Below are 14,606 nucleotides of genomic sequence, written 5' to 3'. Positions count from 1 at the left end.
CTATATGAGTAAACAGCAAGTTCCCATGAAAGCAGGATGTTGGCAAACTGACAAACTGTATCTCCACCCAGAAGGAATGCTGAGGGCAGTCACAACACAGGCACAAGTGTTTCTTGTGATTAGGCAAATCTGAAGCCTGTTAGTAATAATATGAACCTGTGATCAATCAAGCAGCTGACCGAACATTACCTCCTCCCCCCTGCTCTTTCTACCCAATAAATACAAAGGGCTGTGGAAGCTCAGGCAGCTGCCCTTGCTCACGAGAAGCAGGGATCCCCTTCTTCCCATGTTACCCTTCCTTTGAAATACTTTTGTTTATAGTTTTCATTTCTGTATTCATCCCCCTTCATTCAGTCTTGTAATGATGGTCTCAAGTAGTAACAGTAGTAACTGTCGTAGTGATGGTCTCAAATGGTATTTGTGGTAGTCTGCCACATCCATGCTTCAGTCATGCTTATCCAATGAAGTTGCTATTAAAGGTCGAGGCAGGCAGATCAGGAGGTCAGAAGATCGAGACCATCCTGGCCAACAAGGTGAAACCCCAACTGTACTAAAAATACAAAAATTAGCCAGGCATCATGGCATGCACCTGTAATCCCAGCTACTCAGGAGGCTGAGGCAGGAGAATCGCTTGAACCTGGGAGTCAGATGTTGTAGTGACCCAAGATCGCCACTGCACTCCAGCCTGGCAACAGAGAGAGACTCTGTCTCAAAAAAAAAAAAAAAAAAAGGGTCCAAGAGGCCATGGTTGTGGGGCAGGGGGACGGTGGAGGTACAGGGAGAGCTCCAGGTAGTTAAACGCGTGCAAGTTCCTGGAAGGTGGGACACCTAGGGAGAACATGGAAGCTCTGCTCCCCTTTCCACGTGTCTTGTCCTATGCATTGCTTCATCTGTATCCTTTGTAATATCCTGTATCATAAATCAGTAAAAATAAGTGTTTCCTGAGCTCTGTGAGCTGATCTGCCAAATTAATTGAACCCAAGGAGGGAGTCACAGCCACCCCAATCTATAGCCAGAGGGTTACAAGCACAGGCAAAATAACCTGGAGCTTGTGAGTGGTGTTGGAAGTTGTGGGCAGCCTTGGGAACTGAGCCCTCACCTGTGGAATCTGCCACTACTTCCAGGTATATAGTGCAAGAGTTGAACTGGGTTGCAGGATATTAATGCTGCAGAATTGCTTGTTCACCAAAGTAGTCTATGTTGATAGTGGTGTGAGAACAGAGGGGGGGAAAAGTTGTTTTATTCTACACAGCACTGAATGTAAAATATATAAAATTCCATGTATTATGAATAGGCTTCCTAAAGACAAAGTCTGATCCTAAGGCAGACAATATTTATATCATATGTTTTAAAATATTCAAACTAGATATATGCTCATTGCTCTCCTTTTGTCTTTTTCTTCTTTGGAATTTGCATTGTTCTATTAACATTCCAACAGTCTATATGCCTATTTAGACATAGGAAAAGAGTAGCAACAATCTCATAATGACACATGTGAAAAGAATTATTTCCGAATAGCACCTTACATTTTTGAATTCATGGATTTTGCATATTTGATATGGTCACGTTGATCGGTTGAACACTGACAATGCATTTGACCCTTTCAGTGGATTTTAATTTAGGGTTTGAAATCCTGTTGTTCTTGGTGGAGCCACAAATATCATAAACTGCCTCATTTATGGCACTCTCAAACAACCTTGAAATTCATGGCAATTTAACATTTTTTAGTGAATATTAGTGATTTCATCTAAAACTCTGCATGCTATCAGGAACACAACAGATTTCAGAGTTAGAGCAATCAAAACTGACCTTCAGATGATTTTCTAAGGCAGCAAAATGCTTTGGGGATGAATGAAAATGAAAGAGAGATAGATGTTTCACTCCCATGTCAAAGGGTGTAGGAAATGATTTGCATTACATGAAAATTTCCTTGGCAACAAAAGTTCTTCACACACATAGCCTCTTTCCAAACATTTAAGCTGATTACTTGCTATGACCATGTCAACCACAATCTTGTCTGACTCCACAGCATAAATAAATAGTACCTCTTTGGTATTTAAATTGAAATTTTCTTAAACCAGAAGGTTTAGATGACTTACCAACACTTTTGAGAATAATATTATTACATCTTGGGCATGAGAAAACTTGACCCTTTATGTGCTTGAAGTAGAATTCCTAGAAAATGTTCACATATTCATTCAATCAAAATTGCCAAGAATGCTATTTGCATATGCCAGACTCCCTTTTGTGGAATGAGAGTGTAATACTGTGACTAGATCCATCTCTTTGGGAACCACGAGCTTGAATCTCCAGCTTTGGAACTTTGGTAGTTTTATTATTATCATCAAATATTGATTGGACGCTCTGAACCTTTTCTCATTTATATTAGGAGAATGATAATGTCTCCCTGTCAAGGTTATTTTGAAGATAAGGGGTGTGTGTGTATGTGTGTGTATGTATGCACATATGTATGTAGGGGTGTGTGTGTGTATGTGTATATAAAGTAGTTGCTCAATAAATATCACCTTTATTTCCTCTACCCTCCAGTAGGTTGGAAGGCATCCTTGATTCTTACATCCCAAGAATTATAAATGGCTTATTTGGCAATAAATGCGCACAGATAATATATACTAATGGGAAAATTACTTCTATCTTAGTATCCTAATAGAAAAGTGATCACACACGGATCCTGCATGAAACTCATGAGACACTGGAGAGCACATGGCTAAGCATGAAAGGAACAGTGAATAGAAATAACACTGCAGAATTATACTATAGGTTTCCTGGAAACACACAGAAAACAGATAATGTACAAGTCTTCATCTCCTTGGTTAAATTTTTGATGCATTATAAGTGAAATTGCTTTCTTAATTTCTTTTTCAGATCGTTCATTGCTGGCGTATAGAAACACAACTAATTTTGTGTGTTGATTTTGTAACATAGAACATTGCTGAATTTGTTTACTAGCTCTAGTAGCTTTCTTGTGAATTCATTTGGATTTTCCACATATAGAATCATATCATCAACAAGTAAAGAACATCAACTTTCTAATTTGGGAGACTTTTGCTTACTTTTTCTTGATTACCTGCTCTGGCTAATATGTGGACATTTTTATATTATGTCCGATCTTAGATCTCAGTCTTTCATTTTTGAATATGATGTTAGCTACAGGGTCAACTGCATTTTTGCAGAGATGCTTGGGTAATTCAATGGGGAAAGGATAGCAATTTCAACAAATGTTAATGGAACATTTGGATATCTATGTGTCAAAAAATAAAAATGAAATAAAAAGCTTAGATGCTTAACTCATACCATGTATAAAACTAATTCAAATTATTTCATGGATCTAAATGTAAAAGTTTAAGTATAAAACTGTAAATAATAAAGGAGAATTTTTTTTTTTTTACATTGAGTCAGCCCAAAATTTCTGAGATAGGACACAAAAACATGACCCATAAAGGAAAATCTTAGTAAATTGATTTCATGAAAGGTAAAAGCTTTTGCTCTTTAAAGTATACCATTAAGAAAATGAAAACCAAATCCACAGAATGGGACGACTATTTGCAAGTTTTATCCCAAATTAATAAGGAATTCTTTAACTCAGTAAGAGGACTAACAACTCAACTAAAATACAGGCACAATATTTGAAAGATACTTTGCCAAAAATCACATGAATGACAATACACATGAAAAGATGTTCAACATTAGTCACCAGGAAAAATGCAAACTAAAACCACAACGAGATACTACTACACACTCACTGAATGGCTATAATGAAATAGAGTCAATGCCAAATGTTGCTGAGGCCGTAGAGTAACTGGACCTCTTACAAATTGCTAATGTAAATGTAAAACGATACAGCCGTGTTGGAAAATAATTTGGCAGTTCCTTAAAACATTAAAAATATATTCAGTATACAAACCAGCCTTTTTATTCTCAGGATGTAAAGAGATATAAAGACGAATGTCCACACAGACACTTGTAACCATATGTTCATGGATGCATTATTCATAATAGACCAATACTGAAAACAATCTATGCATCAGTTGATCAATGGATAAACAAAATATAGTACATCCAGAAAATACTTCTCAGTAATTAAAAGAATCTACTGAGACATGCAACCATGTGATTGAACCTCAAAAACATTTTGTTAAGAGAAAGAAGCTAGATACAATAGCCTATACATTGTAAAAAGGCTAAATGTTGTATACTTTCATTTATATAAAACTTCTGGGAAAGACAAAATTATCTCATCAAAGACCCTATAACTAGTTTTTTGGGGCTAGAGGTAGGAGTCGTGATTGCCTGGAAATGGGCACAAAGGAACTTTTTTGAAACGGCATAAGTGTTCTACAATTGGATTATAATAATGCTTGCACAAGTATAAATTTACTAAAATCCATCAAACCATATACTTAAAGTGGTTAAATGTATAATATGTAAATTATACTTTAATAAAGCTGTTAATAAAAGGAGAGCTAGAAGAGACTCCCTGGTAAGGAGAGATAAAGAAAAATGTGGATATAAAGATGAATAAATAACAATGAGAATAGTGTCAAGAAGACAAACACTATTAAACAATAAGTGGCTAACTGTATACTTGTGTGTGTGTATGTGTATAATTTTAGTTAAGTTCATAGAAGGTTGAACTAACTGTAATATCATTCACTAAGAAAGAATACAGAAAATAGGAATATTTAATTTATGTTAATTCCTGTTTTGCTTCCTCTCAAGAAGCATGGCTATCATTTTGAAAGCATGAAACCAATATTTAAAGGAAAGAAGTGAATCACTCAGTAGGGAAATTGACTATAAGAAAAGGTCTAACTACTTTATTTTAATTCAATCCTCTTGCATTTTGGAAATTAAATCCTAGGATTCCTACCTTGATAGCCCGCCAGAAAAACACAAAAAAACAAAAAACAAATCACAGATGATATTACTAAACTATTGCTAGTGGCCCCTAGAAGATATAATGAGGGTTATAATCCTGCAGTTCCCAAACTGTGTAGTGAGGTACCATGAGAAATTTTAATTTTAAATGAAAGCACTTCTTGACATCTGTGGGATACAGAGAAAAATACTAGCCAGAGGTAGTTCACTGTGTCAACAATAGATAGCACTACGTTCCTTTCAATCTCATCATATCTTTGTGAAGCCAGTTGTTCTGGCTGCTTCTGCTAGGATCCAACACAAGGACCATGTGATTATCAAGCTGGAACAGGAGAGAAGGCTGGCACCCTTCATCCTCATGCCAACATTTACATTTTTCTGCTCCCCTCCTATTATCAGTGTCCGTCACTCTAGCTATGTTTTGACCCCCTTTGGAGACAGGCATGTTGTCTCATTTGTTTCTAATAAATTGCCTCTGCTGATGCTGAGCTTCTAACTTTACACAGTGTTTTTGAAAATTTTGTTAAAAACCTAGGAGCGAAACCAACGCCTGGCTCGGAGCAGCAGCCTCTGAGGTGTCCCTGGCCAGTGTCCTTCCACCTGTCCACAACTATGGGGAACATCTTCGCCAACCTCTTCAAGGGCCTTCTTGGCAAAAAAGAAATGCGCATCCTCATGGTGGGCCTGGATGCTGCGGGGAAGACCACGATCCTGTACAAGCTTAAGCTGGGTGAGATCGTGACCACCATTCCCACCATAGGCTTCAACGTGGAAACCGTGGAGTACAAGAACATCAGCTTCACTTTGTGGGATGTGGGTGGCCAGGACAAGACCCGACCCCTGTGGCGCCACTACTTCCAGAACACACAAGGCCTGATCTTCGTGGTGGACAGCAATGACAGAGAGCGCGTGAACGAGGCCCGTGAGGAGCTCATGAGAATGCTGGCCGAGGACGAGCTCCGGGATGCTGTCGTCCTGGTGTTCGCCAACAAGCAGGACCTCCCCAAAGCCATGAATGCAGCTGAGATCACAGACAAGCTGGGGCTGCACTCCCTACGCCACAGGAACTGGTACATTCCGGCCACCTGCGCCACCAGCGGTGATGGGCTCTATGAAGGACTGCACTGGCTGTCCAATCAGCTCCGGAACCAGAAGTGAATGCGACCCCACTCCCTCTCACTCCTTTTGCCCTCTGCTTTACTCTCATGTGGTAAACGTGCGGCTCGTGGTGTGAGTGCCAGAAGCTGCCTCCGTGGTTTGGTCACCGTGTGCATCGCACCGTGCTGTAAATGTGGCAGGCGCAGCCTGCAGCCAGGCTTTTTATTTAATGTAAATCGTTCTTGTTTCCAATGAGGCAGTTTCTGGTACTCCTATGCAATATCACTCAGCTTTTTTTATTTTAAAAAGAAAAATCAACTCACTATTCAGTGCTGAGAGGGGATGTAGGCCCATGGGTACCTGGCCTCCAGGAGTCGCTGTGTTGGGAGAGCCGGGCATGCCCTTGGCTTTAGAGCTGTGTTGAAATCCATTTTGGTGGTTGGTTTTTAACCCAAACTCAGTGCATTTTTAAAAATAGTTAAGAATCCAAGTCAAGAACACTTGAACACACAGAAGGGAGACCCCACCTAGCATAGATTTGCAGTTATGGCCTGGATGCCAGTCACCAGCCCAGCTGTTCCCCTCAGGAACATGTGGTGGCGCAGCAGACCGCGATCAATTCTGCATAGTCATAGTAGAGATCCCCGCAACTCGCTGGTCCTTGGGTCACCCTGCATTCCATAGCCATGTGCTTGTCCCTATGCTCCCACGGTTCCCAGGGGCCAGGCTGGGAGCCCACAGCCACCCCACTCTCCCGCAGACCGCCCCACCCACCTTCAGGCAGCCTATGGGAGGCAGGGCCCCATCTGTCCCTCGGTCACCTTGTGGCCAGAGTAGGTCAGTCGTCCCCAACCCTCGTGCTCGCTCAGACACTTTGGCAGGATGTCTGGGGCCTCACCAGCAGGAGCGGTGCAAGCCGGGCAGGCGGTCCACCTAGACCCACAGCCCCTTGGGAGCACCCCACCTCTGTGTGTGATGTAGCTTTCTCTCCCTCAGCCTGCAACGGTCTGATTTGCCATCGAAAAAGACAACCTCTACTTCTTTCTTTTGTATTTTGATAAACACTGAAGAAGCTGGAGCTGTTAAATTTATCTTGGGGAAACCTCAGAACTGGTCTATTTGGTGTCATGGAACCTCTTACTGCTTTCAATACACGATTAGTAATCAACTGTTTTGTATACTTGTTTTCAGTTTTCATTTCGACAAACAAGCACTGTAATTATAGCTATTAGAATAAAATCTCTTAACTATTAAAAAATAAAAAAATAAAAAATAATAAAAACCTAAAACAGATGCAGAAACAACCACAAGCAGTTGAAAGACTGTGCTCAGTATGATGTATCATGATTTTAAAGAGATCAAAAACCAAAAGGAATATGTCCAGTGAAGAATCATTAGGAATGTGAAAGTTTTTAAAAATTCTGACAAATCAGAAACACTTGGAAAAAATGTCCAATTAGTAAAATATAAAAGTAAATGTCTACCACCACTAAGAATTGTAGGCTAGCTTTCCAGTGACATGACTATCCAGTTTTGCCTGAGAGATAATTCCCAGACTGTGTCTCAAATGCAAGAAAGAATAGGTAGCAAAAAGTAAAGCAGGTGCCAATATTTTCACAAAATTAGTGGCAGAATCAGTCAGAAATCACTAAGATTAGATATCATAATTTCATTATAAATGATGATCTACAACTCATATCCAAAAGGAATATGCTAGAATTTTTGTTGCATACAAAGCAATCAATTGTATTGCTAATCAATATATGACACATCATAATTAAGTGGCCAATGAAGTCCAGATTTGTGTTTAGACTGTATTTATACATGAAAGGAATTACGATAGTTCCTTCCCAAAAGAAGCATAAATACCTAGTTTTACTTATTCTGAAATCCAGAGGGACTGATGAAATGTGGGATGCTGAAGAGAAGCTACACAGGTACAAAATATCAATACATCTTCTTAATCACTACCTACGTCCTGCTTTCCATTACCTCAAAATCTAGTACAGTTGTTTTGGAGTCCAATATTCCATTACTTATCTCTCTCCCTCTCCCCTTAAATGTAGATAGCAGAGTTCCAGACATGCTGGTTTGTGATGATCTGTCATGACTTGTGGCGTTTCCTATCATTGTGACTCATGACAGTCTCAGGACACCCCAAGGAGAATATGCATAACACAATATGTTGTAGAGGGCTCCTACCACATGTTCCCAGCAGGCGTTTCTTAGGAATTCTGGAAAAGGTAAGGATGTATGATCTTGAAGTAAATATAGGAAAATGGTCAATATGTTATGAAATTGTAGAACTGCAGGTGACCTTGTGAGGTCAATGCAAGGAACTGAAAAGTGATGTTGAGAAGTCAAAAGATACTTACATGTAATCTTTGGCTTTAAGGAATTAAAGATATAAATGTGAGAGATATTTAAATGAGTGTAACTTAAAGTAGAAAGAAATATCAATTATAGGGTGAGTAATATGCTGTGGTGGATGATACTAATTATTGTAATATCAATAAACAGCTAATGATATAATAATGCCCATAAACTTTGGGGGATGGAAGAATATCAAACTTATAATAAACAAGAATACACCCTTTATTTGTTAAAAACAAACAAACAACAAACAAACAAACAAAAAAACTTACATGGAAATGTCTTTGTGTGGGTGACCAACTATTTTGGTTTAACCAGTACTGTCCTGATTTTACCACTGAAAGTCCTGTGTCCTGGGAGAACTCTTGGTCTGGGAAAACCTAGGACTTTAATCACCTCATTGTTGATTTCATTCCAAAAAACCATTGTAAATTTGCCACTGTGAACATAATTGTATTATCATTTCCAATTGTCTAACCAAGGAAAAGCACACATATTTCACTGAATGTATTTTTTTTTCCATTTCTTACCTACATTCTTCACATTGTACTAAGTCTTTCTGATGAGTTCTAAATGGAGAAATAAAACAATGAGATGCAGTCCCCTGTAAGATGCTGCTTCACAAACCAGCACTGAGCCAGAGTTCACTTACTTTTGCTGCAACCCAATAGATTGTTGACATCCAAGTGGCTTGCACTGGGAACACACGCATCACACTTTGAGCCAGTGACAAATTGTTTACAGAAACACTGGCCTGTGACCAAGTGGCAGGTTTCATTCAAGGCTCCTGAGAGATGACAATTACAAGGCTGACATCTGAAAACAAGACAAATAAACCATCAAAGAGAATAGTGTTTTGATTAATAATTCATAGTATAAGTTACACCTACCAATAGCATTGTAGAGTAAGATGGTTTATTTTAGCCAACAAATTGAAAAGAATCTTGAGCTAAACAAATATAGAATCAACATAAAATAAAGGAAAATAGAAAAGATGTTTATAAAACTACTGGTCCTGGTAAAACCTGTATAAAGCTTTCTCTTTATAAACTAACTAATAGCAAAAAATATATTATATTGTTTTTTAAAATCCCACAGTATATCTTATAGATTAGTTTGAATCCAGTTGTTCAATTAGGAATACTGTAAATTTTGCTTTTATAAAAGCAGTTCTCCTGTCAGCTAAAAATTTAGATTAGGTACCCATAAAATTATCTTTTCAAGTGACTATCCAATTGCAAAATAGAAAACCAGGGGTAAATCATTGCTCTCCCTAAAAATCTTAAAATTCTATAGTTAGTTCTATGAAGACTAAATTTCACTAAGAAAGTTGCTTGAGGAAGACAGGTTCAAATATTGTTGATGCCTTAATATGGGTTATATTTCATCTTCTATTTTATGAACTAAACTTATCTATCCACAATGGTTGGAGAATACAATATTATTCTGATTTATGAAAAGATGCAAATGATGTGAACATAATAAGATAACTTTACTGCAGCTTAAATTTCTTGGATCCAAAGTTGCCTGTAAAAATACCAGTAGTGGCATTTTGCCATAATAGAAAATAAAATTTGTTCCCTCACAGTGAATTATTCAAACATGTAGCTTATGCCAATGGCACTGATTAGGATAAGCAATGTTAGTGCCATGAGGTATTAGAGAAGCAAAACAGCACAGGTAAGAAGACCACTCACCATTAAAAAGGTACTCTCCTTGTGGTATGTTTAAAATGTCAAAAGGATTCACCTATATGTTCTAATAAAGATGCTGAATGGACGGAGTTACTTTTCCCCACTGCAATTTTTACAGTGTGATCTCTTGAGTAATCATTCAACACCCTTAAAAAGGCTGATAAAAGCTAAGACTGCCAAATAAGCTGCAAATTTGTTTTATGGACTAATATCCCCTTGGGAATAAAGAAAGTACAGTTTTTCTTGAAAACCACTGTACTGTAGTTTGCCCTTTTTATGGTCATGACAAAAGGACATTTTCCCCCTTCAAACAACTGTATTAGGTCTTTTATCTATACACATTACATCAGAATTCATTTCATATAGATGTTTTGTTTAGGTTAAGTTTTAGAGCTGAGAAAAGTATGTATTATAATTAAAATGGAATTATAGATGCAAAAATATTTGATTTGCTCTTAATTTCATTATATGCTGTTATGTAGAGTCTATTGTTTATAGGCTTTTAATGTAATTTTAGTGAGCATAAACAATAAGAGAAAAACTTCTCTCAATGTGTGTGTGTGTGTGTGTGTTTGTGTATATATGTATAACTGCACCACTCATGTGTAAGTGTCTCTTGAGTATTTCAGTTTTGATTATCATTCACTCCTGAGACAATCACACTTATTTTACATATAATACATTTAGAATAATAGCTTCCAGTGTATAACATTATTCCGTTCTTTGGTGTAGTGCTATTTTTTTTCCATCCAAAGCATGCAGTGTTTTGAGCAATTAAATGTGTCTGTTCTTGATTTCAGTCTCTTTTCCAAGCCATTGTTATAGTCAACTTATCTGACTTGTTATAATCGCTTGACTTCAGTAAGAATTTTTCCTAAATGAAGTTCACGGGAGAAGACTTTTCTGAACATTGTAGTTTGTTTTTACCCCAAAGGACACTGGGGATAATTTTGTAATTAAGGATTAAGTAAAATGATTCCTTTAGATTTCTCAGCCACTCAAATATAATTTTAAACATTTCCAAGACTCTTTAGCAAATAAGCTACAAGTTTGATGTCATTTTATAAGTTATCCCTCCTCAAGAGTACCTCCTAAATGAAATACATTTCACATTTATTAAAACAAAATTATACATAATAAAGGAAAAGATATTTTAAGCTTAGAAAGAGAAACACCAAACTAAGATGAATTGCAATATTGATTTTGCCAGGATAAATGGTTTTTGTAATATTAATATAAAGAAACCTTTATTACACTGACTCTCTTGGTACAGCCAGAGCTTCTCCCGCAATCTGTTTAAAATCTTCATTTTTCATCCTTATGGGAAAACCTCACTTGCTAAATGGATTTCATAAAGAGTAATCTGTCAAGATTTATATAGATAAACAATTTGTGATGTTTATTGACCAGTTCATTATGGTAAACAAAATAGGAGTAAAGCATCGCTAATCTCTGCCAGCAGTTTGCTATGATAGTACTCTTTGGACCCTTACATAACTCAGTATTTACTGGTTACAATGGGAAAGAAGTTGGCCTCTGTCTCCTAAATCACAAATTTATATACTTTCCTTTCCTAGGAGTTTCTTCCAGTTGTGGAAACAGTGAGAGAAAGTGTTATCCTAATTATTACTGTTGAAGAAACCTAACTATTAATGAAAGGAATATGTTTCAGTAATGCACATCACTGTCAGAAAATTCATCATCTGAGGGAGAACTACTGTAGGATGCCCAGAGATATATCCCAAGATATATAGGTCACTTTATTGACATTTCTCTTTGTACACCCCTCCTCTGTCTGGGGCCTCAGCTCATGGGTACTATCAAATTGATTTAAATATTGATTGACATAAATAACATTCATTGAGGGTCAGCTATGTTCCAGGACTGGAATAAACATCAAGGATATAGAGATTAATCATATAGAATTGCCCCCGTCCTCAAGGAGCTCACAATCTCATATGCAAGATAAAATGGAAAGAGCATTAATAAAGATGTATCCAGGCTCTAAAGGTCCAGAAATGGGGCAATTCACCTAGTCTGGTAGCAGAAGAAGGGATGGGAAGGGTAATTTTAAGTAAGAGTCTTGGAGGAGATGCTTGGGCTGAATGTTAAAAGACGAGTAGAAATAAGCCAGGGAAGTCGGGAGGGGCAAAAATAGAGGAAAAAAAGAAAAAGTAGAACAAGGTATGAAATTCCAAGCAGCTCAGTACTCTTGGATGTAAATTCAGAATGAGAAATGGTGATAGGTAAACCTGGAAAGGTGAGCAGAAGTAAGATCATGCTACCTTGGGGCAGTGGCAAGGAGCAATGGAAATTAGCAGGATAGACCTGAGAAATGTTAAGTAAAATTGGTAGAATGGGATGCCGAATTGAAAAGAGAAGGGAGGACAGGTATAGAGTTACTCCCTGTCTTCTAACTTGTTGACGGGGATGATGAGACATCATTCAACATAAAGAATGAAGGAGAAAGAGAACTCCAATTGCTAAGGGATTTTAGATAAGGGTTATTAATAAACAAAACAGAAAGAGACTTCAAGGCAAATTGGCAAAATTGGGCAGAGTTTTTTTGTTTGTTTGTTTTTGTTTTTGTTTTCCATCAGTGCCTAACACAAAGACTAGCGCACAGTAAGGATTAGGTAAATATTGTTGGATACAGGAATTGATTGTGAATAAAGCACCAGGGAAGCTTTAGACTTAGGATAGGACACCAGAGATTAATCCAAACATGGTTTGTAGCTCCAATAACAGGTTAGCTCTTTTGAGCCCCTTTTTTATTGGCTCAACTCTGTCCCCCTCGCTAACCTCACTCCCAGGGAATGGACAGCTTTCTTTAAGAGCTGGTCTCTGTTCAGATTCTCTTAGACCAGTGTTCTCAGTTCACAGAATTCGGTGAGTGCTACAGTGCCCTCTAGAGGAGTCTGGTTTTCCCCGATTAACAGTGGAGTTGTGGTTTCATTGAGCTTCTTAGTTTCCCTTTAGTTACAGCCTATTAACAGCATCTTTATTCTTTTGGAGGTGGAATCAGAATTATAGGAGAGGGATTTGAGGCTTGGGCATCCATGTTGTGTGAGCTGAAAGCCATATTCACATGATTTATTGAACAAGGAAATACGAGTGCCTCATCTGAAAGGGAGAAGTCAACAGTGTGCAAACTCACCCTTTTTGGTGAATTTCCCATGCACAAATAGAGAAACTCATAAAAGCTGGACCAGGGGCAGTGACTCCCTTGCATCCAGGCAATAGTGACAGCTAAGTCCAGGCAGCTTGCTTAGCAAGGTTCTGATTTGAGAACACTATCTCTTTGTCCTTTGTTGACACTCCACATATTTATGCAAATAACTAAATAACTGTAAGATATGATAGCAGAATCAAATTTTAAAGTGCTCTCAGAAAGAAGAGAGATTTCACTTATTCTCTATGGTCTCAGAAGGCAGAAATAAGACTAGGCAAGAAAGTCAAGAGACTGCAACTTTTTGGTTAATATAAATAATATATTTCTATTTGTTGCAGAATTACAGTTGTTTGAAATAAACATGAGCTACTTCATGAGATAGTGGGCTCCTTTTAGTTCCATGTTTTGGAGCAGAAGCTGAATGGCCATTCACCAGTTATTCTGAAAAGGTGATTTATGCAGAGAAATGTATAGGGTAGAGTTTAACCAAAATTACTTTTAAGGTTCTTTCCCAGTCTATAAAGTTATGATTCTATTATGCTTAGTGAGAATAAGTAATTTGCCCAAGGTGACAGTAAATCTAGTTACAAGGTCAGCAATCTTTATCTATAAAGGATGAGATAGTAAATATTTTAGGCTTTGCAGGCCATGTGAACTCTATTGTAACTCAACTCCGCTGCTGCTGCTGTAGTAGTAAAGTAACCACAGAAAATATGTAAAGAATTAACATTGTTGTGCTCCAGTAAAACTCTACGTACATAAACATGTGGCAGACCCCCAGGCTATAGATTGCTAAACTCTGGCAGAGCAGGTCATATTATGCTCACCCCAACAATACCCAGGTTCTAATCCCCCAAACTTGTGAATGTTACCTTACTTGGTAAAAGGAATTTGCAGATCTGGTTAAGGATTTTGAGATGGGGAGATTATCCTGGATTTTCTAACAATGCCCAATGTAATCTAGAGTCCTTATAAAGGAAGGCAGGAGGGTAAAAGTCAGAGAGAAAACATGTAAGGACATAAGCAGAGGTCCAAGGAAACACTGCTCTGCTGGCTTTGAAAATGAAAGAAGGAGCCATGAGCTAAAGAATGTGTGCAGGGCACAGTGGCTCACACCTGTAATCCCATCACTTTGGGAGGCCGAGGTGGGAATTCAAAACCAAAACCAGCCTGACCAACATGGAGAAACCATATCTCTACTAAAAATACAAAATTAGCTGGGGATGGTGGTGCGTGCTTATAATCACAGCTACTCGGGAGGCTGAGGCAGGAGAATCATTTGAACCCAGGAGGCGGAGGCTGTGGTGAGCTGAGATTACACCATTGCACTCCAGCCTGGGTAACAAGAGCAAAACTCCATCTCAAAAAAAAAA

General features: G+C 38.1%; 2 protein-coding genes across 5 annotated transcripts in view; one reads left to right on the top strand and one right to left on the bottom strand.

The window, feature by feature from the left end:
* Nucleotides 1–14,606, bottom strand: part of USH2A (Usher syndrome 2A (autosomal recessive, mild)) — an 813,932-nt gene that overhangs the window by 584,830 nt on the left and 214,496 nt on the right. For both annotated transcript variants that reach the window (XM_011987399.1, XM_011987398.1), the window contains one exon: nt 9,020–9,183. In XM_011987399.1, the coding sequence (XP_011842789.1) occupies nt 9,020–9,183 (164 nt within the window). The remainder of the gene's footprint in view (nt 1–9,019; nt 9,184–14,606) is intronic.
* LOC105544793 (ADP-ribosylation factor 1-like) lies at nt 5,428–7,252 on the top strand. Of its 3 annotated transcripts, none has more exons than XM_011987397.1 (2): nt 5,428–5,976; nt 6,325–7,252. In XM_011987397.1, exons 1-2 carry the CDS (start codon nt 5,509–5,511, stop codon nt 6,328–6,330), a joined length of 474 nt encoding a protein of 157 aa, XP_011842787.1. In that variant the 5' UTR covers nt 5,428–5,508; the 3' UTR covers nt 6,331–7,252. The 3 variants fall into 3 exon arrangements, with proteins under 3 accessions (XP_011842787.1, XP_011842785.1, XP_011842786.1); XM_011987396.1 differs by having other exon boundaries at nt 5,435–5,865; nt 5,923–7,252; XM_011987395.1 differs by having other exon boundaries at nt 5,428–7,252.

This window comes from Mandrillus leucophaeus, unplaced genomic scaffold, assembly GCF_000951045.1.
Source record: "Mandrillus leucophaeus isolate KB7577 unplaced genomic scaffold, Mleu.le_1.0 Scaffold309, whole genome shotgun sequence".
Classification (NCBI taxonomy): Eukaryota; Metazoa; Chordata; class Mammalia; order Primates; family Cercopithecidae; genus Mandrillus; species Mandrillus leucophaeus.
This window is presented reverse-complemented; position numbering and strand designations above follow the sequence as displayed.